The sequence below is a fragment of the Bos mutus genome, chromosome 7, assembly GCF_027580195.1.
Source record: "Bos mutus isolate GX-2022 chromosome 7, NWIPB_WYAK_1.1, whole genome shotgun sequence".
Taxonomy (NCBI): Eukaryota; Metazoa; Chordata; class Mammalia; order Artiodactyla; family Bovidae; genus Bos; species Bos mutus.
Genome location: NC_091623.1, coordinates 74,193,006 through 74,219,796, shown reverse-complemented (window position 1 = coordinate 74,219,796; position 26,791 = coordinate 74,193,006). Strand labels below are relative to the sequence as shown.

At 37.8% G+C, this 26,791-nt stretch overlaps 1 protein-coding gene across 1 annotated transcript in view; it reads left to right on the top strand.

The window, feature by feature from the left end:
• The window catches only part of HSD17B4 (hydroxysteroid 17-beta dehydrogenase 4), a 99,328-nt gene extending 72,910 nt beyond the window's left edge, over positions 1-26,418 (top strand). The window contains exons 19-24 of the mRNA XM_005890853.3: positions 1,596-1,702; positions 7,933-8,019; positions 10,545-10,631; positions 11,967-12,105; positions 18,026-18,153; positions 26,072-26,418. Coding sequence (XP_005890915.1) covers positions 1,596-1,702; positions 7,933-8,019; positions 10,545-10,631; positions 11,967-12,105; positions 18,026-18,153; positions 26,072-26,161 — 638 coding nt within the window. The 3' untranslated portion in view covers positions 26,162-26,418. The remainder of the gene's footprint in view (positions 1-1,595; positions 1,703-7,932; positions 8,020-10,544; positions 10,632-11,966; positions 12,106-18,025; positions 18,154-26,071) is intronic.
• The last annotated feature ends 373 nt before the right edge of the window (positions 26,419-26,791 follow it).

Sequence of the window (26,791 nt, the reverse complement as noted above, 5' to 3'; positions counted from 1 at the left end):
GCTCCTTGGAGGTGGGGTTGCTCCTCCCGGCTGCGGCCCCTGGCCTCGGGTGTGGGGTAGGTCCTCCGGGCCGAGGCCCCTAACCTCGGACACGGGGTAGCTCCACTCGGCTGCCGCCCCTGACCTCCCCTGACCTCGGACGTGGGGTAACTCCTCTTGACTACCTCCCATCGGGCATGGGGTCCTCCCGGGTTTTGCCCCTGACCTCGGATGTGGGGTAAAAAGCCCCTTGATGCAGGTGAAAGAGGAGAGTGAAAGAGTTGGCTTAAAATTCAACATTCAGAAAATGAAGATCATGGCATCTGGTCCCATCACTTCATGGGAAATAGATGGGGAAACAGTGGAAACAGTGTCAGACTTTATTTTTGTGGGCTCCAAAATCACTGCAGATGGTGACTGCAGCCATGAAATTAAAAGACGCTTACTCCTTGGAAGAAAAGTTATGACCAACCTAGATAGCATATTCAAAAGCAGAGACATTACTTTGCCAACAAAGGTTCATCTAGTCAAGGCTATGATTTTTCCTGTGGTCATATATGGATGTGAGAGTTGGACTGTGAAGAAAGCTGAGTGCCGAAGAATTGATGCTTTTGAACCGTGGTGTTGGAGAAGACTCTTGAGAGTCCCTTGGACTGCAAGGAGACCCAACCAGTCCATTCTGAAGGAGATCAGCCCTGGGATTTCTTTGGAAGGAATGATGCTAAAGCTGAAACTCCAGTACTTTGGCCACCTCATGCGAAGAGTTGACTCATTGGAAAAGACTCTGATGCTGGGAGGGATTGGGGGCAGGAGGAGAAGGGGACGACAGAGGATGAGATGGCTGGATGGCATCACTGACTCGATGGACGTGAGTCTGAGTGAACTCCGGGAGTTGGTGATGGACAGGGAGGCCTGGCGTGCTGCAATTCATGGGGTTGCAAAGAGTCAGACACGACTGAGCAACTGAACTGAACTGAACTGAATGAAAATATTAGCTCAGTTATCTAAATAATAAAGACATTGCTACTTCTGACTGGCAGTTTAACTGGTGACATTTAAAAAATAGCCCTTTGCTAATATGTTTATGCAAAGGATATGGAAAGGTAGGAAGTAGTATTCAGAAAATGGTGTCCTTGAAATTCAGATTATGGTGGAAGGTAGCTCCTGCTAGTGCAACGTCTGTGTTAGGACCATGGGGATGAATATCTGAGTTATCATGAAGGACAAAGTCATTGGAGGACAGAGCATGAAGGGCAAGGTCATTGGAGGGGAGAGCAGAAAACTGAAAGGTTGAGGAAGGATCGTCTACATACATGGATATTGAAATCACCATGGATGATTTCATGGCTACACCCAAACCTAACAAACTAATTCTTTGTGTCCCCAGATCTCTGACACTCCTTTCTGGTTTTTTTTTTTTTTCTTTCTTTGTTTATTTCATAATTTTTCCCCCAGGAAGTATTATTTATAAAATATTTTTCATGTTTCTTGAAATACATGGTATGATTCAGGTTAATGCAGTTTAAAAATTATTTTTGAAGTTCTGAATGAACTGTTGTTGGTTTTTAAACATGAAATGTGTCTTTATCTAACTAAATCATCTCTCTTATTTTTAGGTTTCGATAAGCCTATATTACATGGATTATGTACATTTGGATTTTCTGCCAGGCATGTTTTACAGCAGTTTGCAGATAATGACGTATCGAGATTCAAGGCAATTAAGGTATGTGTAAATTATTAATTTAAATATTTGTTCCTTTTTAGTCTTAGAGAAGAGAAGGACTCTTCAGTTCAGTTCAGTCGCTCAGTCACGTCCGACTCTTTGCGAGCCCATGAAACCATAGCACGCCAGGCCTCCCTGTCCATCACCAACTCCCGGAGTCCACCCAAACCCATGTCACTGAGTCGGTGATGCCATCCAACCATCTTATCCTCTGTTGTCCCCTTCTCCTCCTGCCCTCAATCTTTCCCAGCATCAGGGTCTTTTCAAATCAGTCAGCTCTTGGCATCAGGTGGCCAAAGTATTGGAGTTTCAGCTTCAACATCAGTCCTTCCAATGAATACTCAGGACTGATCTCCTTTAGGATGGAGTGGTTGGATATCCTTACACTCCAAGGGACTTTCAAGAGTCTTCTTCAACACCGCAGTTCAAAAGCATCAATTCTTCAGCACTCAGCTTTCTTTCTAGTCCAACTCTCACATCCATATATGACCACTGGAAAAACCATAGCCTTGACTAGGTGGACCTTTGTTGACAGAGTAATGTCTCTGCTTTTTAATATGCTTCAGTTCAGTTCAGTTCAGTACTCAGTCATGTCCGACTCTTTGCGACCCCATGAATCGCAGCACGCCAGGCCTCCCTGTCCATCACCAACTCCCGGAGTTCACTCAGACTCACGTCCATCGAGTCAGTGATGCCATCCAGCCATCTCATCCTCTGTCGTCCCCTTCTCCTCCTGCCCCCAATCCCTCCCAGCATCAGAGTCTTTTCCAATGAGTCAACTCTTCGCATGAGGTGGCCAAAGTACTGGAGTTTCAGCTTTAGCATCATTCCTTCCAAAGAAATCCCAGGGCTGATCTCCTTCAGAATGGACTGGTTGGATCTCCTTGCAGTCCAAGGGACTCTCAAGAGTCTTCTCCAACACCACAGTTCAGAGGCATCAATTCTTTGGCGCTCAACCTTCTTCACAGTCCAACTCTCACATACATACATGACCACAGGAAAAACCATAGCCTTGACTAGACGAACTTTTGTTGGCAAAGTAATGTCTCTGCTTTTGAATATGCTATCTAGGTTGGTCATAACTTTTCTTCCAAGGAGTAAGCGTCTTTTAATTTCATGGCTGCAGTCACCTTCTGGAGTGATTTTGGAGCCCACAAAAATAAAGTCTGACACTGTTTCCACTGTTTCCCCATCTATTTCCCATGAAGTGATGGGACCAGATGCCATGATCTTCATTTTCTGAATGTTGAGCTTTAAGCCAACTTTTTCACTCTCCACTTTCACTTTCATCAAGAGGCTTTTTAGTTCCTCTTCACTTTCTGCCATAAGGTTGGTGTCATCTGCATATCTGAAGTTATTAATATGCTTAGTCTATATTAAATTTATATATGTATATATATAAAAATATAAAAATATATATTATATGTAACTAAGAAGGAGTCTTAGTAACTTCATTTAAAGTAGGTACTGTACTGAAATTATTATTTTTATTATTTCATTGACTTGGTATTCAGGAAGTTTTCTTTTCATAGCTATAAATACCTCTAATACACATGTATCATGAAGAATATTATATACGGTTATATTTTTAGCAGATTTATTATTTTATAAATAATCAAGTAGTTCAGATCAGATCAGATCAGTTGCTCAGTCGTGTCCGACTCTTTGCAACCCATGAATTGCACCACGCCGGGCCTCCCTGTCCATTAACAACTCCCAGAGTTCACTCAGACTCACATCCATCGAGTCAGTGATGCCATCCAGCCATCTCATCCTCTGTCGTCCCCTTCTCCTCTTGCCCCCAATCCCTCCCAGCATCAGAGTCTTTTCCAATGAGTCAGCTCTTCGCATGAGGTGGCCAAAGTACTGGAGTTTCAGCTTTAGCATCATTCCTTCCAAAGAAATCCCAGGGCTGATCTCCTTCAGAATGGACTGGTTGGATCTCCTTGCAGTCCAAAGGACTCTCAAGAGTCTTCTCCAACACCACACTTCAAATGCATCAATTCTTCAGCGCTCAGCCTTCTTCACAGTCCAACTCTCACATCCATACATGACCACAGGAAAAACCATAGCCTTGAATAGACGGACCTTTGTTGGCAAAGTAATGTCTCTGCTTTTGAATATGCTATCTAGGTTCGTCATAACTTTCCTTCCAAGGAGTAAGGGTCTTTTAATTTCATGGCTGCAGTCACCATCTGCAGTGATTTTGGAGCCCAGAAAAATGAAGTCTGACATTGTCTCCACTGTTTCCCCATCTATTTCCCAAGAAGTGATGGGACCGGATGCCATGATCTTTGTTTTCTGAATGTTGAGCTTTAAGCCAACTTTTTCACTCTCCACTTTCACTTTCATCAAGAGGCTTTTGAGTTCCTCTTCACTTTCTGCCATAAGGGTGGTGTCATCTGCATATCTGAGGTTATTGATATTTCTCCCGGCAATTTTGATTCCAGCTTGTGTTTCTTCCAGCCCAGCGTTTCTCATGATGTACTCTGCATATAAGTTAAATAAACAGGGTGACAATATACAGCTTTGACATACTCCTTTTCCTATTTGGAACCAGTCTGTTGTTCCATGTCCAGTTCTAACTGTTGCTTCCTGACCTACATACACATTTCTCAAGAGGCAGATCAGGTGGTCTGGTATTCCCATCTCTTTCAGAATTTTCCACAGTTTATTGTGATCCACACAGTCAAAGGCTTTGGCATAGTCGATAAAGCAGAAGTAGATGTTTTTCTGGAACTCTCTTGCTTTTTCGATGACCAGCGGATGTTGGCAATTTGATCTCTGGTTCCTTTGCCTTTTCTAAAATCAGCTTGAACATCAGGAAGTTCACAGTTCACATATTGCTGAAGCCTGGCTTGGAGAATTTTGAGCATTACTTTACTAGCGTGTGAGATAAGTGCAATTGTGCGGTAGTTTGAGCATTTTTTGGCATTGCCTTTCTTTGGGATTGGAATGAAAACTGACCTTTTCCAGTCCTGTGGTCACTGCTGAGTTTTCCAGATTTGCTGGCATATTGAGTGCAGCACTTTCATAGCATCGTCTTTCAGGATTTGGAATAGCTCAACTGGAATTCCATCACCTCCACTAGCTTTGTTCGTAGTGATGCTTTCCAAGGCCCACTTGACTTCACCTTCCGGGATGTCTGGCTCTAGGTCAGTGATCACACCATCGTGATTATCTGGGTCATGAAGATCTTTTTTGTAAAGTTCTTCTGTGTATTCTTGCCATCTCTTCTTAATATCTTCTGCTTCTGTTAGGTGTGTACCATTTCTGTCCTTTATCGAGCCCATCTTTGCATGAAATGTTCCTTTGGTATCTCTGATTTTCCTGAAGAGATCTCTAGTCTTTCCCATTCTGTTATTTTCCTCTATTTCTTTTCATTGACCACTGAAGAAGGCTTTCTTATCTCTTCTTGCTATTCTTTGGAACTCTGCATTCAGATGTTTATATCTTTCCTTTTCTCCTTTGCTTTTCGCTTCTCTTCTTTTCACAGCTATTTGTAAGGCCTCCTCAGACAGCCATTTTGCTTTTTTGCATTTCTTTTCCATGGGGATGGTCTTGATCCCTGTCTCCTGTGCAATGTTACGAACCTCATTCCATAGTTCATCAGGCACTCTATCTATCATATCTGGGCCCTTAAATCTATTTCTCACTTCCACTGTATAATCATAAGGGATTTGATTTAGGTCATACCTGAATTGTCTAGTGGTTTTCCCTACTTTCTTCAATTTAAGTCTGAATTTGGCAATAAGGAGTTCTTGGTCTGAGCCACAGTCAGCTCCTGGTCTTGTTTTTGCTGACTGTATAGAGCTTCTCCATCTTTGGCTGCAAAGAATATAGTCAATCTGATTTCGGTGTTGACCATCTGGTTATGTCCATGTATAGAGTCTTCTCTTGTGTTGTTGGAAGAGGGTGTTTGTTACGACCAGTGCATTTTCTTGGCAAAACTCTATTAGTCTTTGCCCTGCTTCATTCCGTATTCCAATGCCAAATTTGCCTGTTACTCCAGGTGTTTCTTGACTTCCTACTTTTGCATTCCAGTCCCCTATAATGAAAAGGACATCATTTTTGGGTGTTAGTTCTAAAAGGTCTTGTAGGTCTTCGTAGAACCGTTCAACTTTAGCTTCTTCAGCGTTACTGGTTGGGGCATAGACTTGGATTACTGTGATATTGTATGGTTTGCCTTGGAAACAAACAGAGATCATTCTGTCGTTTTTGAGATTGCATCCAAGTACTGCATGTTGACCATGATGGCTACTCCATTTCTTCTGAGGGATTCCTGCCCACAGTAGTAGATATAATGGTCATCTGAGTTAAATTCACCCATTCCAGTCCATTTCAGTTCACTGATTCCTAGAATGTCGACATTCACTCTTGCCATCTCTTGTTTGACCACTTCCAATTTGCCTTGATTCATGGACCTGACATTCCATGTTCCTATGCAATATTGCTCTTTACAGCATCGGACCTTGCTTCTATCACCAGTCACATCCACAGCTGGGTATTCTTTTTTCTTTGGCTCCATCCCTTCATTCTTTCTGTAGTTATTTCTCCAGTGATCTCCAGTAGCATATTGGGCACCTACTGACCTGGGGAGTTTCTCTTTCAGTATCCTATCATTTTGCCTTTTCATACTGTTCATGGGGTTCTTAAGACAAGAACACTAAAGTGGTTTGCCATTCGCTTCTCCACATTCTGTCAGACCACTCCAGCATGACCCATCCATCTTGGGTTGCCCCATGGGCATGGCTTAGTTTCATTGAGTCAGACAAGGCTGTGGTCCTAGTGTGATTAGATTGACTAGTTTTCTGTGAGTATGGTTTCAGTGTGTTTGCCCTCTGATGCCCTCTTGCAACACCTACCATCTTACTTGGGTTTCTCTTACCTTGGGCGTGGGGTTCTCTTCACGGCTGCTCCAGCAAAGCGCAGCCATTGCTCCTTATCTTGGACGAGGGGTATCTCCTCACCGCTGCCCTTCCTGACCTTCAACGTGGGATAGCTCCTCTAGGCCTTCCCGCGCCTGCGCAGCCACGGCTCCTTGGACGTGGGGTTACTGACTCCCGGCCGCGGCCCCTGGCCTCGGGCATGGTGGTGTCCGGTAGCTCCTCCCGCCCTCCACCCCTGACCTCAGACGCAGGTGAATAAGATCAGGCGGCTGCAACCCGCACGCTAAGCGTGGCCAAGAGGAGCCACCCCATGTCGGAGCTCAGGGGCAGAAGCCTAGAGGACCCCACGCCCGAAGGGCAGCAGCCAAGAGGAGTTACCCCACATCTGAGGTCAGGGGCAGCGACTGAGAGTACCAGACTGCGACAGCACAGAAACGGCCGAGAGAAGCTACCCCGCTTCTCAGGTCAGGGGGGGCGGCCGAGAGGAGATCAAGTAGTTAGGAGCATACATATGTCAATATATATGCCTTAACAAAAACTTGTGGTATACCTTTAAAAAATTATTATTATTTTGTTTAATATTTTATAATTTACCTTAATTAATTAAAAATGTTAACTGGCTGCATTTGAACGTTAATAAACATAAACTATAATTATATCAGTATATTAGCTTCAAGTTTTCATCCATTATAAATTACAAAGAAAACTGTCTCTGCACAGTATCTTTGCATAAATCAAGACATACACTTAAAAAAAAATCATTAAGACAGTGTCAAATAACTCCAAAAAGCTTTATCAGTTTGTGCTCCATGCAGCAGTGGAAATTTATTTTCTGATGTTTTGTCTTTGATAACACTGATTATTCTCATTATTAAAACTATTTTATAGTGATGATTATAAAGTTTTTATTATTGTCCAATAATATGTACACAGAACAAATAAAATCATACAGAAAATTATGAAATAAAAAGTAGAATTATTCTTTCCTATATGCCAACCCCAGATCTTATTCCCCAGACTTAACTTGTACCACTTTTAATTGCTTCTTTTTAGTTGTACTAATGGTTGCCTGTATAACTTTGCTTAATATGGTTATTCTTCTATGTCTTGATTTGTCAAGAGTGAACTGTTTATTGATTCTATACTTAGACAATTAACTTATACTAACTATAATCTTTCTTTTCTAATTTTATCATATTACTGTTTTTGTGAATTTAAGTATAGTCAAACCTATTTCTTCCTTTTATGCTCTCCAACCTCCATCCGAAACTACCCCCCTCCCCAAATGGAAAAACTTTATATTAAAACATTTTTAACCCTTAAACACATTTTCTTTTAAAGGTTCGTTTTGCAAAACCAGTATACCCCGGACAGACTCTGCAGACTGAGATGTGGAAGGAAGGAAATAGAATCCATTTCCAAACCAAGGTATGAGTGAGGTGGTTAGAGGTACATTGTTTCGTTAACCTGCTTTTCCATATCCTGTAATTATGTTCTATCCTAGCATTCTTTTGGTTAATAACTATGGATATGAAGTAAAACTTAGGAATTAAAAAAAATCAGTGGTAATTTTCAATTGAAAATAAGATGACTCTGTACCTTGTTTTTTATTTTCTGTTTTATTCTCAACTAAATTGGTGCCTGTTAACATAACATTTCTGAAAATCCAACCAACCATATCTTTTTGGCTCAACTTATCATTCAAGTTGTCAGAATATAATCTTCAGAAACTTGAAGGCATGATTCATAGACAGATATAAAATAAAAATGTGATGAAACTTTAATTCCTTAATGAGGGTGTTAGAAAGATGATAAATCTGGTTCAAAGGAGAAGTAGTAACAACAGGGTTTATGTAGTCCAATGGGGAAGGCATTCTAAAATAACTTTACTGAGTTAAGAGATAAAACAAGTTAATTGTTCTATAGAAGAATAAAACCATATCCTTTATGGTTATATTTTCTACAAGACAGAAATCATATGCATCTTGATCACACAAAAACCCACAAATTAACATCTTATGTCACAGAATCTGAGCTTAATCAATAGTAAGTAACAAGACAAATTAAAGTATATCTCCCTATAGAGTTAAGTGCTTTTAGGGGTGAGGCTGTTAGCAGTGCTCCAGTAAAATACTAACAGAACATACAGTCCTCCTTTTGTAAGTTGTTTACAGATAATTTTTGTTAACATTGTTGACCAGGCTGATACCTTTTGGTCTGATCATTTGTACTACATAAATGTCTTGTGTTGAGCAATTTAAATAACACCACGAACAGTAATAGCAGCTTATAGTTACTGAGTACCTGTGAGTACCTATCCCATTATCTCTACTATGCATAACGACTCTACCTTTAATTTGGAAAAAATATAGGTTCAGATCTTTTAAATAATTTGCTCATGGTCACATAGAAAGTGGTAGAGCTGGGATATACACCTTGGTCTGCCTGGCTCAGCACTCAGTTCCTAGGTCCTCACAATTTTTTCTTTAAAACTGTACCATGATTTCTTTTATACATAAATACCTTTCCAGAACTGTTCTTTGTATGGCTGCCTTACTGCTTATTACTTCCTGCTGCTCTCAGTGTCATTTTCCTGATTCACTTATGCACACTGTTTATTTCACTTTTCAAATTTCCTTTGTCTTTTCAGCATCAGTTGAAGCTCTGCCTTGTCCTCAGAGGCATTCCCTTACCACTCCCCTTTCCCCCATTCATACAAACACACATCCTGGCTTTCCTCTGAAATCCTCTTGGAATAAATGTTTGTACCACATATTCCAGAACCCTCTTATTTTCTAACTATTTCATGTAAGTTTATTTTTTGAATAAAATTATGAACCCTAAAAGAATTAAGGACCATGAAAACAATTATGGGCTCTATTTTCTCATGATGAACAATATAGAAATAATTTATATAGATAAAAACTTAAAGAGTTGAGTAATAGTTTAATGTCTAAATATAACACATTCTTATCATTTTAATAAATTCTAAGCACATCTTCTTATCTATTCAGTATATTTGCTATTTTTTCCCCCAGTGATTAGAGGTATTCTTTTTCTATTAGCTATTTGTGGGAATCCTTTCCCTTCCTTAGTTACAATAGAGTAATTTTCTAAAGTGCATTTTTTCCATAAATTGTTTCCTTTCATGCTTTCCACTATATATAATTTGAAATAAAATGAAGAAATTGTTTGAAAGATCTATTTTTCTGAAATATAATGGAAAATAGGGGAGAATGATCTTTCTGATTGTTAAAAATCAGTTTTAATAAGTGCTACCTTAAGTTTTAGACATTATCCTATACATTCGTAGCAGTACCATAATTTTATAAAAGAATACTATTGGAATAATTTTAGGTGCCATATTAGGAATTAGAATTTGAGTTCTTTTAATGAATATTCTGAAAAAAGGCTATTCAAGTGTTTACTTTGTACTGTGTATAGTTTCTAAATAGAAGGTCTGTTTCTACCCAGTTTTGTTGTATATTAACCAAACAAATACACTTTGAGTACCCTGCCTCATGTGGATTATGTGCCATGCCTTTTACTATTTATAAGAATTAAGCAATTCTCATCCTGGCTCCCCACTAGACATACTTATATTGCAAAATAAATCCTCCAAATACCAATGCTCAGACTCTACCTCAGACCATTTAAATTGGAATCTTTGGAGATGGGACCTGGTCGTAAGTATTTTTTTGAGAAAGGCTTCAGTAGATTCTATGGTTAGGGTTAATTACAGTTTTAATAAGTCAGTGAGCTTTCATGTTTATTCCTGTTGACATTTAATTTATGAACTATTTAATTTGGATAATTTTCTCTTTCATATGAAGAAAAATGTAAATTTCTTTTAAAAGACTTTATAGCATTTCACAATAAAATTTCATTTTCATTGGCCTCATCAGAGTGAGCTGTTTTTACCCCCCCCCCCCAATCCCCAAACCCTTTATAAGGTCCAAGAAACTGGAGGCATCGTCATTTCAAATGCATATGTGGATCTTGTGCCAGCGTCTGCTATTTCAGCTAAGACACCATCTGAGGTAGGTTATAACCACTAATATCCAAGTCATGGCCTTCTCTGGTAGCTCAGCTGGTAAAGAATCCGCCTGCAATGCAGGAGGCCCTGGTTTGATTCCAGGGTAGGAAGATGCCCTGGAGAAGGGATAGGCTACCCACTCCAGTATTCTTGGGCTTCCCTGGTGGCTCAGACAGAAAGAATCCGCCTCCAGTGCAGGACAGCTGGGTTCGACCCCTTGGGTTGGGAAGATCCATTGGAGGAGGGCATGGCAACCCACTCCAGTATTCTTGCCTAGAGAATCCTCATGGACAGAGGAGTCTGGAGGGCTAAAGTCCATGGGGTCACAAAGAGTCTGACAGGACTGAGCACAGCACAGCATCCAAGTTATAGCCTGATTTATGAATTTCAGTTGAGATTACTTTAAGAGTGTTCAGTCTACTTTAGAAAATTCAGAGCTATGAAAGATTCTTAATTCTTGAACTAGAGACCGTTAATTCAAAACTGCTTGGAAGAAAAGGAATATTTTGAAAATGACAATTTCTAAAAAACTTTTTTTGTGTTGATACTAGGGTATCTTTTAAGAGAATATAATTGATTTTCTAGTTTGAGAGTAAATAAATCACTTGTTTAATAAGAAATCTTAAGTAAATAGTATTTTGGAGAAAGGTTAAAAAGTTAAATATCTTGTACCTTTTTCTTGATTTAAAAATGTGTATAAAGCGTTCAGTGCATATATAAAAGCAGTAGCATATATATTATTTATTAAAACATTTGTATTACTGTCTATTAACATGCTGAATTAATAAAAATATTTATATTCTGTCTCCAGAATATTAACTTTGTAATGTTGAAGTTTTCAAATCCATGATATTTGTGTTTCATTAGTCATATTATCACATAACTGAATGCAAATTAAAATTTCTTTAAAAAGAATCTAAGATCAAAAACATAAGAAATTTTAGAGCTAGAAAGAAATTCAAGTTTCATGTAATTTAGTCTCATTTTACAAATGAAGAAATGAGATCACAGAAGTCGATTAATTTGTCCAGTATCTTCCTGCTGAAGTCTATTAGGATATAAGTTGTTAAGTTAGTTCCTAGTCTACTTGTAAAATATTATTTACGAATTCTGATAAAAGTAAAATTCTTTTATTAAGGGGATTGAGGTTCTGGATAACATAAATAAATAGAAAGGTACGAAAGAAGACTAGGGTAACAAAAACTAGTTTGCCTTATTTATGTGCAGGTTTTTTTAAAAAAATTACCTTATTGCACATTGATTTTGTGATAGTTTTTCCCCTTGAGTCATTTTTACATATCTTTTAAAATGAAACGATTATCTTTTCTGTTTTTGCTAGGGTGCGGGGCTTCAGAGTACCCTTGTGTTTGAAGAAATAGGTCGCCGCCTTCAGGGTATTGGGCAAGAGGTGGTGAAGAAAGTCCATGCTGTGTTTGAGTGGCATATCACTAAAGGTGAAAATACTGCAGCCAAGTGGAGTAAGTCCTGTCCTTATAATATTCTAAGATAACTCTTAGTCAATAGGAATAAAGTATCCTTGTTATAACTAAAGCCTGTCTCTTTGAAGGTAGGTAAATCTTACCTTCTTCAGTAAGGTTTTTTTTTAATGGGAAATAACGGGTTTCATGGGCTTCCCTTGTAGCTTAGCTGGTAAAGAATCTGCCTGCAATGCAGGAAACCTGGGTTTGATCCCTGGGTTGGGAAGATCCCCTGGAAAAGGGAAAGGCTACCCACTCCAGTATTCTGTCCTGGAGAATTCCATGGGGTTGCAAACAGTCAGACATGACTGAGCGACTTTCACGTCCCATGGGTTTTATGGCCCTCAGACATGTATGTTTTTTAGAGATGAAAAGAATTAATTAAAATGAAAATAATCTGTTTTGAAGATTTCATTGTAACACCTGAAATTAGTACTTTAAACAGTTGCCTTAGCTGTATGCTTCTTTAATCTTCAGATTCCTTTTAAACATAAAGAAAGTACATCAAGTTAAATGAAATATTTTTAAGTCTTGAGTAATTATCATTATATTTTAACAGCTTTAAAATCATTTTTCTTCCTCCCCCCAGAATTAGCATTTTGGATTACCACCTTAATTATCAGTATAAAATCATAATTATTTTCTCAGTGTATAAAACTGGCAATCAAAGGTACTAATTTTATTTAATCTAAGAAAGTTATCTATCAGAGTGCCATTAGCAACCTGGCAAGGTATCCAATATAAGCCAAGTAGCTACAGAGAGAAAGCAGTCATGCTTCCATTCACTTACATGGAGCTCCAAAAGAACCTTACTACCGTTTTATGAAGAAAGAAAAATCAGGTGATAAAAAGAGAAAGGGAGAAGAAATTTTTTTTACCATATCTTTTGTATCTGTTGTGTAACTACATTCTTAATCAGGGCACAAACTTTTCTGTTCTGTGGCCTATTAGGAGACTGCAGGGTCCAATTTTAATTTAATTCTTAAAGTTGGGGAAGGTAAGATGAAATTACTAAAGATGAGTAAAATTTTTTTCTAGATTAGAAAATTTTCTCTTTTTTTATGTCCACATAATAAAAGCACTAATACTTTTGTGGACTCACTTTGCTAGTCAGCCAGATCTGTTAACACGTTTTTAAGTATCCAGTGTCTGTATGTCGTGACAGAAAAATGCGTAACTTTTTCAGATTTTACTGTGTTTCTCTATAGGTGAAAGGACAGTGAAGTGAGTATACATCCATTCTCTTTCTCATCATCAATCATACAGACTGGGAAGCCATTGCTTCTAACAATCAGAGTATCTTAGTTCAGGATGCTGTAACAAATATACTGTCGACTGGGTAGGTTAAAGAGCAGAAACTTATTTTCTCGTAGTGAGGAGGCTGGAAGGTCCAGTGTGAGGGATCTAGCAGGGTTGGGTTCTGGTGAGACCCCTCCTCCTGGTTTGCAGATGGCTTCCTTCCTACTGTTTCTCCACAAGGCAGAGAGAAAGATCATCTCTCTCGTGTCTCTTCTTAGAGAGAGACACTAATCCCATTATGGAGGCTGTTCTCTCATGACCTCATCTAAACCTAATCACCTCCAAAGAGCTCTGTTTCTAAACACCATCATTGTTTGGAGATTAGGGCTTCAACATATGAATTTTGGAAGGATACTAACATTCATTCCATAGCTGACAGCCATTCATATTTTGAATCATGAAACATGCTATTAATGAACTTCACCATCGTTTCTTTACCTTTATATTATAGAGTATTCTAGCCTTACTTTGATCTGTAGAGCATTCTTTCTTTATATTCTAACTATATGTTTATTTTATAGAATATTCTAATCTCTAGAGATGCTGGAGAAATACGGTATCCCAGTGAAAGTTCACTGAAAATTTTTGGATTTTCATGTTTTTTGGTCTTGAAGTCCCAAGAGACAGGATCCTTTTATTTGTGGTCAAGCATCTATCTACTAATGTGGTATGGGGAGCATTCAGAATAGTTTTTAGCTCAAGGATTGTCCCCTTCCTTCATAATTGTGAACTATTACAGTGAGATCTCATGTAGTTCAGATGGGCTAAGGAGCCCCTGGAATGCTGAGGGGCTCCATAAAGTGGCCTGTGACTGGCTTATTTATACTCTAGGACCATATACTTTCAGGCCCATCTCAAGCCTGGCTGTAATCCTTCTCATAGTATACTACTATGAGTATAATACTATACTCATAGTAGTATACTATGGTGATACCTGAAAGTAAGGATTGTAGGCTGTGCTTCTGCAAGTCCCACAGCTGATGGTATGAATCATCTTCATTCATTATTTGTACACTACATATAATGCAGATAATGTGTCTATACAGACTTTTTTTTTAAGGAAAAAATCTTTAGGATTTTACTTGCACAGTAGAAACTACTATTTTGTAGATTTTTATTGTTTTTATTCTAAGATTACTGTTTTAGAGTGCCTGTTTAAGTACCCTGTAAATCAGACTGTTTTATTCCTTATTACAACTAAAGATCACTGTAAATGTTAAAACCAAAAAATTAAAGATGTATCTCTAAATCAACTGAAACTTTTTGAGACCATCTTCTATTATATATTCCTAGAAAACATTTTGAAGTTTTGTTCAATTGATTTTGGTTTCATACAAGTTTCTTTTTAATATGACAATTGCTATTCCTTTTAGGGACTGTATTTTCATTATATAAATTTTGGTATATATAAGTATAAAGTGGGAAATACTGATGTATAATCCCACTACTCACAGTTAACATTTTTGGTGTTTGTCCTTCTGGAAGACATTTGTGCTTATAGGAAGTTAATTTAGAAGGGGATAAAGGAAGCCAAACATGTAATATGTATTTCGTTCCCCAAATTTCACTGTCTATTTTTTTTCTAAAAATCTTTATCGATTAACAGGGAAATGTAGGTATCAGCACTTGCCTTTCTTTCTTCGTTCTGTCCTTCCTTCTATCTATCTATGACGGAATTCTATCTTTTCCCTATAGATGAAACTGTATTACAAGTTGAGTTATAAATATAAAGCACAGAATTTTTGAAGATACTGGTCATGGAAAGGAATGAGATGAGTGAGAAAAGTTGCTGGAATTGTGTGTCTCACAGTTGGCAGAATAGAACTGTGTAGAGATTTATAAAATATACAAGCAATTCATTCTGACAAATAGGATAATTTTCTTAAATATAGTGTCAATACCAACTAATATTTTCACTTTATCTTGGTGTCACTTGCCTTGTAGACAGTATTAGCAAATGTGCTTACATTTAGTAATTGCCTTTTATTAACCTAGGCAAAGGGTTTTTTCTTATATTTCCCACCCCAAAATGGGAATATTTGAATCCCATTAATACTTACTTATAATTGATGCCCGTGGCTTTTGTTTGTTTTACTGTATCTTCTTCAGGTCCTAATTTATCAAAGCTAACAATCAAATTGGATCTTGAAGCTTTCTCTGAATGTGTTCATTATTCTCTTTGGTTATCTGTCTGTCTTTGATTTGATTCTAAGCTGTGTGTATCTTTTTTCAATTCTAATTGTTTTCTCACAGTCTGTGTCACTGAGCTAAATCAGAGCTGGCAGCAGTAGAAAGTACCTAAGATTTTTGGCTTATGATGTTTTTTAGAAGGTGATTCCACGTTGGCATCTCTTTTTTGCATCTTGGTGCTTAAAGATATAAAATAGGTGACTAAATATCTTGACTTAGGGAATACCTAATTTTTTTTTTTGCAAGCTGTTTTTAAACTGTTTTTCTAAACATTTGACTTGTCCCAGCCTTGTTCATATTATGGCAGACGCAAACCTGTTTAGAGAGAACAGGCTCAGCTACTTTGTTCACCTGTGGAACTGGGTTTACACAGAGTGACTACCCTTGAGCAAGTCTAGGAGCCAAGGGGTTGCGCTCAGTGGCCTGAAGGATGCATTCCAACCTCGAGATCCTGGACTGTGCCCATCTTCCCTGCTCCTTCCTGTATCTTGCCATCCAGACAACACCAACAGTGAATCTCTGGGCAGAGGTGTGTCTGTGTCGGGATTTTTAACAACCAAGTTAGCGTGAGTCTAAAGAGAATGAAGAGAGTTCTGGCATCAGGCTTGGTTTGGGCTGCAGAGTAGGAGGCATCTTCGTTGTGTCTTTCAAGGTTAGGCCCCTCTGAGGCCTGTCATGCTTGGTCACGTCCTCTGAGGCCTGTCATGCTTGGTCACATAGGAGCTGGAAGGCTGCCTGAGCGAGGACACTGTGCTCTCTGCCTTGCTGGGCTGAGGTGGTCTGACAGATGCTAGTCTTCTTGCTAGGAACTTTCCCCTTTTTAGCCCTCTTTTTGCTTATCAGCACTAGTTATTAGCTTTCCACAGAAAAAAGTTCTATTGCTTTATAAGAATCTGGCTGTGAAGCAGCAAGTAAAACCGAGTGAGTGAGAGGGCATGTAGATAGCACTTCATTAGAAGGGCTTTCATCAGCTAAGAGACTTACTCCACACTGAAGTATTAAGATTGTATCAGTCCAGTTTTATTCCTGAGCAAGACTAGTGCACACAGTGGGCCTTAGACTCACTTGTGAAGAATTAAAACAGTATCTGTTGAATGTCAGAGGTTTGCTTTTCTTTAGTCTTTCCTTTCTACCCTCTGACCCCCTCCCATTATTCTCTCCCTGCTCCTTCCTTGCCTGCCTTCCTCCTTCTCTTATTCTACTTTTGTTTTTAACTACACAAATAATACAGAAAAACATGTTTGTAATATGTATGTGCCAGGAAGAACAGAGCCTTTGTTCTTCACGTCTTAGTCCTAGTATTTTGCATATTGTCTGAGAACCATAGAAGAAACTAAACAATTAAGTGAGTGAATGAAACAAAGCAAAAAGTTCCCCTTCTTAGACTCTTTCTCCTCCCCAAGGTAACCGTCAGTAGTCATGTTATTTTCTTTTTTTAGTTTAGTTTAGTTGGCAAAATTCTCTTCTATGGACAGTGGGAGTGATTTAATTCTGTCTTTGCAGCAGAACTTGGCTAACCAGTCTATATAATTTTTCTTACATGTGTGTGTCTCTTCTTGATCCTAAGTTGGGAGTTCCCTACACACTCTTAGGGAGAGTGATGTGATCATAGCTTCTTTGCAATAGAAGAGAAAGCACATTGAAGAGGCTAAAGCAGGATGAGTGGAATTGGCCTTTCTGGATGAGTGGTCTCGGTCACATGTATGACAATGAAAACTTTCTAAAATGTAACTTTAACTTAAAGCTCTGTACTATATAGAGAGCAATGAAGGAGGTAAACTTTTAATAGCTTTTCCAGTTACCCAGCCTGTTTCTGGGACACTTAATCCTGCTGTCCAAAACAGTTAAGGGAAAAGATTTTAATTTTAACCTTTATTCACAACAGTTAGGGCAATAAGCATTTTATAAGTAAATGACTAATTGAAATACTTTAAAAATTTTAATTTTACTATCATTTAATTCATATGGCAGAACCTTTAATGAATCCAAGTTATTGAAAAGTGATGAGTGTGCATTCCCTTCCCCTACCCCAACCAATATGCAATTGTTTTAAAATTCACTTTCTTCCTTTGTTGACTGTAGAATCTTTATTTGAATCTAAAGACCTTAACCATATAACTTCCAACCTCTTAACTTCATTATATTATTCTACATTGATTCACTTTTCAAATCTCTCTATTGTGTAAACTTCTTCAATGAAGAAAAACCATTATTGATTTGATTCTTTTGAAAACCATATTCTTTATAAAAAGAACATCTCAAAAAATAAAGGATTTAAAATTTTTTTTCTAAGTGATATGTAATATATAATGTAGAATAAACACCACAGTAACTCTGAAACTATTAAAAATGTCTGCATTTATATGGTTCATTTTATTCTTATGTTGTAAAGATAAAAATATTGATATTGGTTTCTTCCTATTTTTCCCAGCTATTGACCTGAAAACTGGTTCTGGAAAAGTGTATCAAGGCCCTGCAAAAGGCTCTGCTGATGTAACCATCACACTTTCAGATGAAGATTTCATGGAAGTAGTCTTGGGCAAGCTTGATCCTCAGAAGGTAAAGTTCTTAAAATGTTTATTTATTTGTCATTATTGCTTCCTACTTGACAGTTGCAGTTTTTGGCTGACTCCAAAATTCTAATTTATAAGACAGATTTCTTACAGCTCTGAAGAAAGACAGAGTTGATAGCAGTATTCAAGTTGACAGATCATGTATTTTTCTAATGGAGTTTTTCAGCCAATAACTTGTTAAAAATAAAGTTTTGAGTGAAACTCTTCTTCAGCAGATAAACAATATAAAACTCATATCTAGACCTTTTAATTTATTGTCATTAGTTCAGAGGTGAAAAACCATATGATATTCATAAAATTATACATTCTTCCCTGATATATAAGATTAAGAACTTGTCTTAATCATCACGGTAAACTGGAAATAGAAAGAAGGAACATAATAGCCAGTATCTTCTTGAGAATAAAACATTTAGAGACATTTCAGTAGAAAATCATGATTAAAACAAGAGTACCTTCACTAACCATTATAAGTTAATATTGTTCTGAAACCTCTGGGTAATCCACAGACACACAAAATTAAAGTAACTGATATAGCAACTAGAAGGGAGGAGGAAATTTTTAAATTTTTGAATCATGATTATGTAGCTAGAAATCCCAAGAAGATCAGATTATTCTTAGATCAGAGGAGTTCAAATGGTTGAATGTACAGTAATTATTTAAAAATAGCTTTCACATAGCCACAACACCAACTAGAAGATATACTTTTAAAAATTTGTTTATAATATCTGCCAAACTTCCAAGTACCAATGACTGTCAAAACAAGAAAAGCACAGTGCTTATTTGCAGAAAACAATACAACTTTACAAGTTATAGAACAATTTGAATAAAGGATAAAATGTTCAATTTCCCTGGATAGACTAATTTAAAAAGAATTATAAAGTTGTATCGTGGTTAAAAATACATTCTTTTGGCATCAATAAACCTGAGTTTCAATCTTAGCTCTTACATCTGCTCTCTAAACCTTAATTTTCTCATTGTAAAATGAATAATGATAATCCAAAATAACTAAATGGATGATAAGTAAATCCGCTAATATGCATGAAGAGCTTACTGTAATGCCAGGTACTGAGTGAGCTCCCAGTTAATTCTTTCCCAGGAATGTATTTAGTACCTCCTTTTATTTGGGTGCTTGATGTGGCCAAACAAGACAGTGCCCCTTCTGGGCAGAGCTTCGTTCTAGAGGGAAATGGAAAGGAAATATAATTTCAAATATGGAGAAAAATAAGTCAGAGTTACAGGTGACAGTAGTGGTTGGCAAACTTTTTCTGTAAAGGGTCCCATTGTAAATATTCTAAGCTTTGCAGGTCAGATGGTCTCTGTTGAACCTACTTGGTTCTGCCATTTATAGAGTTAAAGTAGCCATGGATAATATATATATACCAATGGATGGGGCTGAGTTCCAATCAAATTTGTTTATGAACGAAAACAGGCAACAGACTGGTTTTGGCCTTTGGGCTGTAGTTTGCCAACCCCTGGATTCGAGTGTGACAGGATGGAGGCACTGTTTAGATAGGGTTGTCCAAAAAGACTCGATAGAGACCTGAACAAAGCGAGGAGGAGGGAATGAACCATAAAGCTAAAGAAACAACCAGTGCAAAGGCTGGAGGCACCAGTGGCTCTGTTTATTGGATATAATAACTGTGAGGAGGCCCACAAAATGAGCAGTGGGGAGAGAGACAAGAGGGGAAGAGGGAGAAGTAGGCATGGGTTAATCATACTAGACCTTGTAGATGTTGGTGAGGAGTTTAGATTTTTTATGTGATAGGAAGCTGTTGAGCTCTGGATTGACATCTGATTTTTAAAGGTCATTATGGCTGCTGAGTGAGTAATTAAGAGTTCTTTTGTAAGATATACTTGAGATGCCTTTAAAGGATTAAATGTAGGATTTAGGGAAACCTTTATGTAACATTTATATAATCATTGAGTTCAGAAAATCTCTAGTATTAATTAGAACGTCTATAAAGCCTAGGTTTTTGAGAATAATAAGCAGCTATGTTTTTATCAAGTTGTATTGCCATTTCCTTCTCCAAGAGATCTTCCTGACCCAGGAATCGAACCCAGGTCTCCCGCATTGTGGGCAGACACTTTACCATCTGAGCCATCAGGGAAGCCCTTTATGTAACATTTATATAATCATTAGGAACATCAGGTGTTTGGGGGTGAGTGATACTGGGAAGTTGGATAGTAAACGACAATGCTTCATGTCATTCTGTGCACCATTCTGTCAATATCAGACAGGATGGAATTAAATGTGAAAAAATTAAAGCAGAGGCAAAACTTGATAAAAACCTAGCTACTTATTATTCTCAAAGACCTAGTCTTTATAGACGTTCTAATTAATACTAGAGGTTTTCTGAACTCATTTGGCTCAACTGTGTTCTGCCCCACCTTGGTGCCGTCACCCCTGTTCTTCAGCCGTCAAACACCTTATATCCTAGTCTACAGTCTCTCTCTGCACCAACTCTTGTCAACCTTGGTGGCTTCCTTCAGCATTCATAAAAATGACTTCTCTAACCAGATGACTCTTAGTTTATTGATACTGTTTCAAATTATCTTTCAGTCCATTCTGTGTCAGCTTTTGTCTTTATTGGAAGCATAAAACGTACAAATTCCAATATCTGTTTCAAAACATCACCATTTTCCAATACCATCCCTTGCTTGTTTTTTGTTTTTTGAGTCTTACTACTGCTGTTGTACTTCAGAGGCCTCCAGTTTGTTGACACCACCACTTTCTGTCCGTCAACGCCCTTCTGTCTTTTCGTCTCTTCTTGTTCAGCTTAGATTTTGTGGTCCATCATAATATCTCCCTTGAAAATATCTCTCATCTTACTTGCGTGGAAAATTCCACCCTATTTTAACTCTACTCTCTGCCATCTTTCTATCTGTACCAGAATTGATGAAGAAGTTAGGAGCAAAACCGTACAACTAGACAAGTTGAATTCCCTTTAAAATTTTGATTTTTGTTGTTTATTTGCTAAGCCATGTCCAACTCCTTTGTGACTCCTACAGTCCTCCATGGACTGTAACCCACCAGGTTCCTTTGTCCATGGGATTTTCCAGGCAAGAATACTGGAGTGGGTTGCCATTTCCTACTCCAAGGGAATCTTCATGACCCAGGAATTGGACCTGAGTCTCCTGCATTAGCCAGTGGGTTCTTTATCACTGAGCCATCAGGGAAGCCCCAAATTTTGACTACAAATCTCAAATAGTCTTTAAGCACTGTCTAGCAATCTTACCAGCGGAGAAGGCAATGGCACCCCACTCCAGTACTCTTGCCTGGAAAATCCCATGCATGGAGGAGCCTGGTAGGCTGCAGTCCATGGGGTCGTTGAGTCAGACATGACTGAGCGACTTCACTTTCCCTTTTTACTTTCATGCATTGGAGAAGGAAATGGCAACCCAATCCAGTGTCCTTGGCTGGAGAATCCCAGGGACGGCGGAGCCTGGTAGGCTGCTATTTATGGGGTCGCACAGAGTTGGACACGACTGAAGCGACTTAGCAGCAGCAGCAATCTTACCATGATTTTCCACTAAGCTTCCATTCCTGTTGTCTGAGATGTGTTTTTCATATTTGTCTTCAGCTGCTGACCTTTCTTCATGCTTCTTTGGGGAAAAAAAGAAAGACCTCAGATGAAAATATTTACCTTCCTGTCACCAGATCTATTCTATTGGCATCTATATGTGTGTGTATTAGTTGCTCAGTCGTATCTGACTCTTTGTGACCCCATGAACTATAGCCTGCCAGGCTCTTCTGTCCATGGAATTCTCCAGGCAAGTATACTGGAGTGGGTAGCCATCCCTTCTCCAGAGGATCTTCCCGATCCAGGGATCAAACCTGGGTCTCCCACATCGCAGGCGGATTCTTCACCAATCTGAGCCGTCAGAGAATCCCATCAGCATCTGCATCGATCTCCTTATATTGCGTTGAAGGAAGTCTCCCTCTTTCTGTCAAAGACGTTTTCATTTCTCATCCAGGTATCTACTTAAAAGTCGTTGTTGCTCTCCTTCCGCTTTTTTCTACATCATTCTCTCTCATTTCATGATGTAAGTATCCTACAGCACAGAGGCAAGCTAACACAGATCTTAAAGCAATCCCCATCCAGCATGCCATATCAAATCTTTTTCCTTTTCACAAAAGAATTGTCTAAACTAGTGCTGTCCTGGTTTTAATATTAGACACATGTTAAACATACAATGTGAGCTACATATGTAACTGAAACCATGGGATTCTCCAGGCAAGAATACTGGAGTAGGTAGGCATTCCCTTCTTCAGGAGATCTTCCTGACTCAGGGATTGAACCTGGGTCTCCTGCGTTGCAGGCATATTCCTTTACTGTCTGAGCCAAGAGGTGAAACTCCATATAATAATGTGAGCCACATATGAAATCAAAAATTATATAGTGGCTACATTTAAAAAAAAAGGTGAAAAATAAACTCAAAAGGACTTGAAGACTTAAACATAAGACATGACACCATAAAACTCCTAAATCCAGTGAATATTTCTCTGTCTAGGTCTTTGTCAGCCTTTTAGTAGCATTTAACTCAGTTAACCACCAATTTTTTGAAATAATTTCATCCATTGCCTTTTATGACACCTTATTCTCGTATTTTGCTTTTTCCACCTTTGGCTATTCTTAATCTCCTGTGGTGTCGTCTTCTTTTACCCCCAGCCATTGGGTTTTGGTATTTTTGAGAGCTCATTTCAGGACTCTTCTCTAAATAATACTCTTCTTAAATGAGTCCATCTATCCTGTGGTATTTAGAGCCATCTGTATGTTGTCATCTTGCAGATTTAATTGTCTCACTCAGTCATCTTCTCTGAGTTCCATAGTGATATAACCAGCTCTCTACTTGCATCTCCAATGGGACACTTTATTATGCCCCATTTAGAACCTGTGATTTAATTTTCTCCCCCAGGTCTTTTTTCAGGAAATGGCACAATTATCTGTCTCCTGAAATTAGTATGCTCAATAATATAAGAATTGTCTTGGCTTGTTTCTTTACCTTTGTATCCTTACTATCCTTAATCCTGTTTGTTATTTCTCAAAAATGTATCTTTAGTATTCATTTTCTTCTCTTCATCACTAGGAATATCATCATGACCCAAGTTTCCATCATCTCTCACCTGGCTTCCTTACTGATCTTACTATACTTAGTCTTGCCTTTCCACCAATCTGTTCACACGGGAGCCAGAATAATTTCTTAAGAATGAAATCAGATTATCGGTTATTCCACCTGATAAAAACCTCCAAGATTTTCTTTTGCACTTAGATAAAATCTAAACTACCTGTTATCATATTGTTTGTGACGCTTCCCTTGCTTGTCTTCCGAGCCTCATCCTATGCTGCTTGCCGCATCACTTATACTAAATCAGTTTATATTGCCTTTCTCTTAGTTCCTTCCCATCAATTTTTATTCCTTCAATGTCTATTTATTTGCTTTTTCTGGAATTTCAATCTCTATCTTTTTGCAGGGCTAGCTTTGTTTTATCCAGAGTAGTTCCCTCCTGTTATAATTTTTCATAACCTCCTTAATAGCATTTATAAGTCTTTAGTTACTTGTTCACATTTTGTTTTTTGACTTCCCTATTGTAATGTTAGCACCCTGAGAACAGGGAGAGATGTCTCTTTTCTAGCATAAAATATTGTCTAGGGTATTTTAGATTCTCAGTTAACACTTGAATAGATTAAAGCAAGGATAGAAATAAGGAACATAAGCTCAATAATAGTAGTTTAGGCTGTGTAGAAATGTAAAACTTCTGCTTGTCAGACTCCCTCTATAAGACCTTCCATAAACCTGGGGGGAAAAATGATGGTACATAGTATACTGGTGTCAATAACCTATAAAAACTATGGGCAACACTAACACCTCAGTGTAAAAAAAATGAGCAAAAGACATGAACCAATAATTAATGAGAGAGAGAAATGACTAACATACATGAGAACAATTACTAATTTTCCCCCAGTGTCTAAAACATGCAAATTAAACATGTCATTTTTGCCTCAGATTTTCAAAGATTGGAAAAATAGTGTTATTAAGGTTGGGATAAGAGAATTTACATGTAGCTAGAAGGAATATTAATTTGATACAGTCTTTCTGGAAAACACTGTGAGAGTTTCACTGACTTCTTTTATGGCAACTTACAGTTCAGCATAAAAGTTTGTATGGCATTTCTAGGCCAAAAGAAATACCTAATGGTTCTGTTTATTAAATAGATCTAAACAAGAGTAGTTTTTTTTGTGTTGTCTTTGACCAATGTCACTGTATTTCCTTCAAAAAATGTAAATACTCCAAAGTGTGTTTGAATTCACTGCAGTGCCCTAGTGCACTGAGAAACAAAGTTTGAGAACCATGATAATGGAAGTATGGTCAAGAAAATCTAAGTGCCATGATTCAGTCATTCTTCTTCTAGGAACCTGTCCTAAGAAAAGAATTAAATAGAAACAGAGATTTATGTACAAAGTTCTTCTACTCGATAGCAACCACCAAACATTGGTGTACTTACTTCAAGGAAACAGGTGTTCTTATTGGTTGTTAAGTCCCTCTCAGATTGTAGCACCTGGCAAGCAGGTCTCAGTAGTGACTCTCTGCAGGAGTTGCAGACCATCATTTCTGTAGCTGCACAGTGAAAGCAGTCTTAGTTTTAAAATTCCAGTCTCCAGTTTCAAAGCTTAGCACTTGATCCTGATTAAATGAAATTATCCTGTATTAATTTTAGGATAAAAAGTTTAAATAGTTTTTGCTTTTCCTCCAGGTGGTGAGGATTTGGTACTGAGATTAAGTTGCTGCTAGTTAATGATCGGGAGACACTGTTAAGCAGAGAGCACCCAAATTCAAGTCCTGGCCTATTTGTTGCTGGCAGTATGGTCTTGAGCATGTTTTTAAGCTTTCTGAGCATCTCTTTTGCTGGTATGCCCAGTTCAAGTTGATGGCTGTGCTTCTCAAGTGACATTTTATTTGTGGGGCTGCTTTGTAATGTTAAGTATACATGGATATTACTATTTTTTTCAATCTAGCTAAAAATCTAGAGACTTCTTTTCACTTCATGTTCCATATCTTATTTTCTCAATAAGCTATATGTGTTTTATCATTTTTATTTTACTGTTAGAGAACAGTAGAAATTGAACAGAAATTGAACAGAGTAGAACAGGAGAAATTGCATAAATTTCTTTTGTCAGGTCAGAAAAGAACTGGAGCTCTTAGTGTTTTAACATGACGGGCCTTTTACTTGTAATAATAAGTTTCATACCTACTTCCATGTCAGGCGCTAAGCAAAGAACTTTACACACTGTTTCATTTAACTCATACAACAAAGCTGCTATTTAGGTGCTGTTGTAATACTCTTTGTAGATAAGGAGGCCAGAGCTCAGAGAGGTTAAGTTGTTTATCCAAGCTCACCTTCCATTTAGTGGCAGAGCCTAGATTTTAACCCAGGCCTTCTGATGCTACAGCCTAGGATCTATGTACCACTTTGTTAGACTATCTTATTTTGCCACTATATGGCCTTCTGTTTCATGAAGATATAATAAATATTTTAAATATATTTTTAAAAGTTCTGAATTGAATGCTTTTATTGTTAGTAATACAGTAAAGCCTTTTATGCGTATGGTCTCCAATTCACATTTAAGAACATAGATTAAACCCAGTAGCATAGGTTGAAGCAGAAGCACCAGATCTTTCCATTCTATGGTTTTCTAAAATGTACAAGGCATCGTTATTTTTTATTAGATATCTAAAAATTGGGTGTTATCTATAATCATTAAATTGTTATTGCTAGATAAAAGTTGACTTTGTTGGCCGGAGTTATTAACTCAATTGTATTCAGTCTTAACAATGATCCTTTTTAAAAAGATAGAAACTGTGATGTAACAAAGGTTGGTACTCTTTCCCTTTCTCCTTTCCAGGCCGTCTTTAGTGGCAGACTGAAGGCCAGAGGGAATATCTTGCTGAGCCAGAAGCTCCAGATGATTCTTAAAGACTATGCCAAGCTCTGAAGGATGTACTACGTTATTAATTAAAACAGAAAAATTAAATACTCTCTTTGCCTAAATATGCAGAAATAACCCAGCAAAAATGATCAAAATTAAGGTACAAGGAGAACTGCTTAACATTTTCAGAACCCAGATAACTTTCAGATTTTTATTTTCTACTAATTTTTCATGTTATTATTTTTACAAGAAATTGTAAGCTGGCACATGATTATCCTTCTGTCCTTAGACCAATGTCTTCATAATAAAAAGTTTTCACCCAAGTCCAATCTCTTTAGAATTGTGATAGCATTTATAAGTTGTAAGGAAAATTAAATGAATAGAGGCTACTTTGATGTCTTTTACATTTTATTATTTTCTCTTCTCTGATTTACTGATACCCCAATTTTAACATGAATTTTCGTATTGTACTCATTTACATACTTTGCTATAATAGAGTTCCATTTTAAGGCAAGATAAAGGTCTTTGTGTGTTTCCAGATTTTCTTTAAAATTTAGCAGTAGTTGATTTACAGTATCAACTACTTACAAAACAGTAAGACGGTAGGCTCTGAGAGAGGGCATCAGAGGGCAGTCACAGAAAACTAGCCAATCTGATTACATGGATCACAGCCTTGTCTAACTAAATGAAACTAAG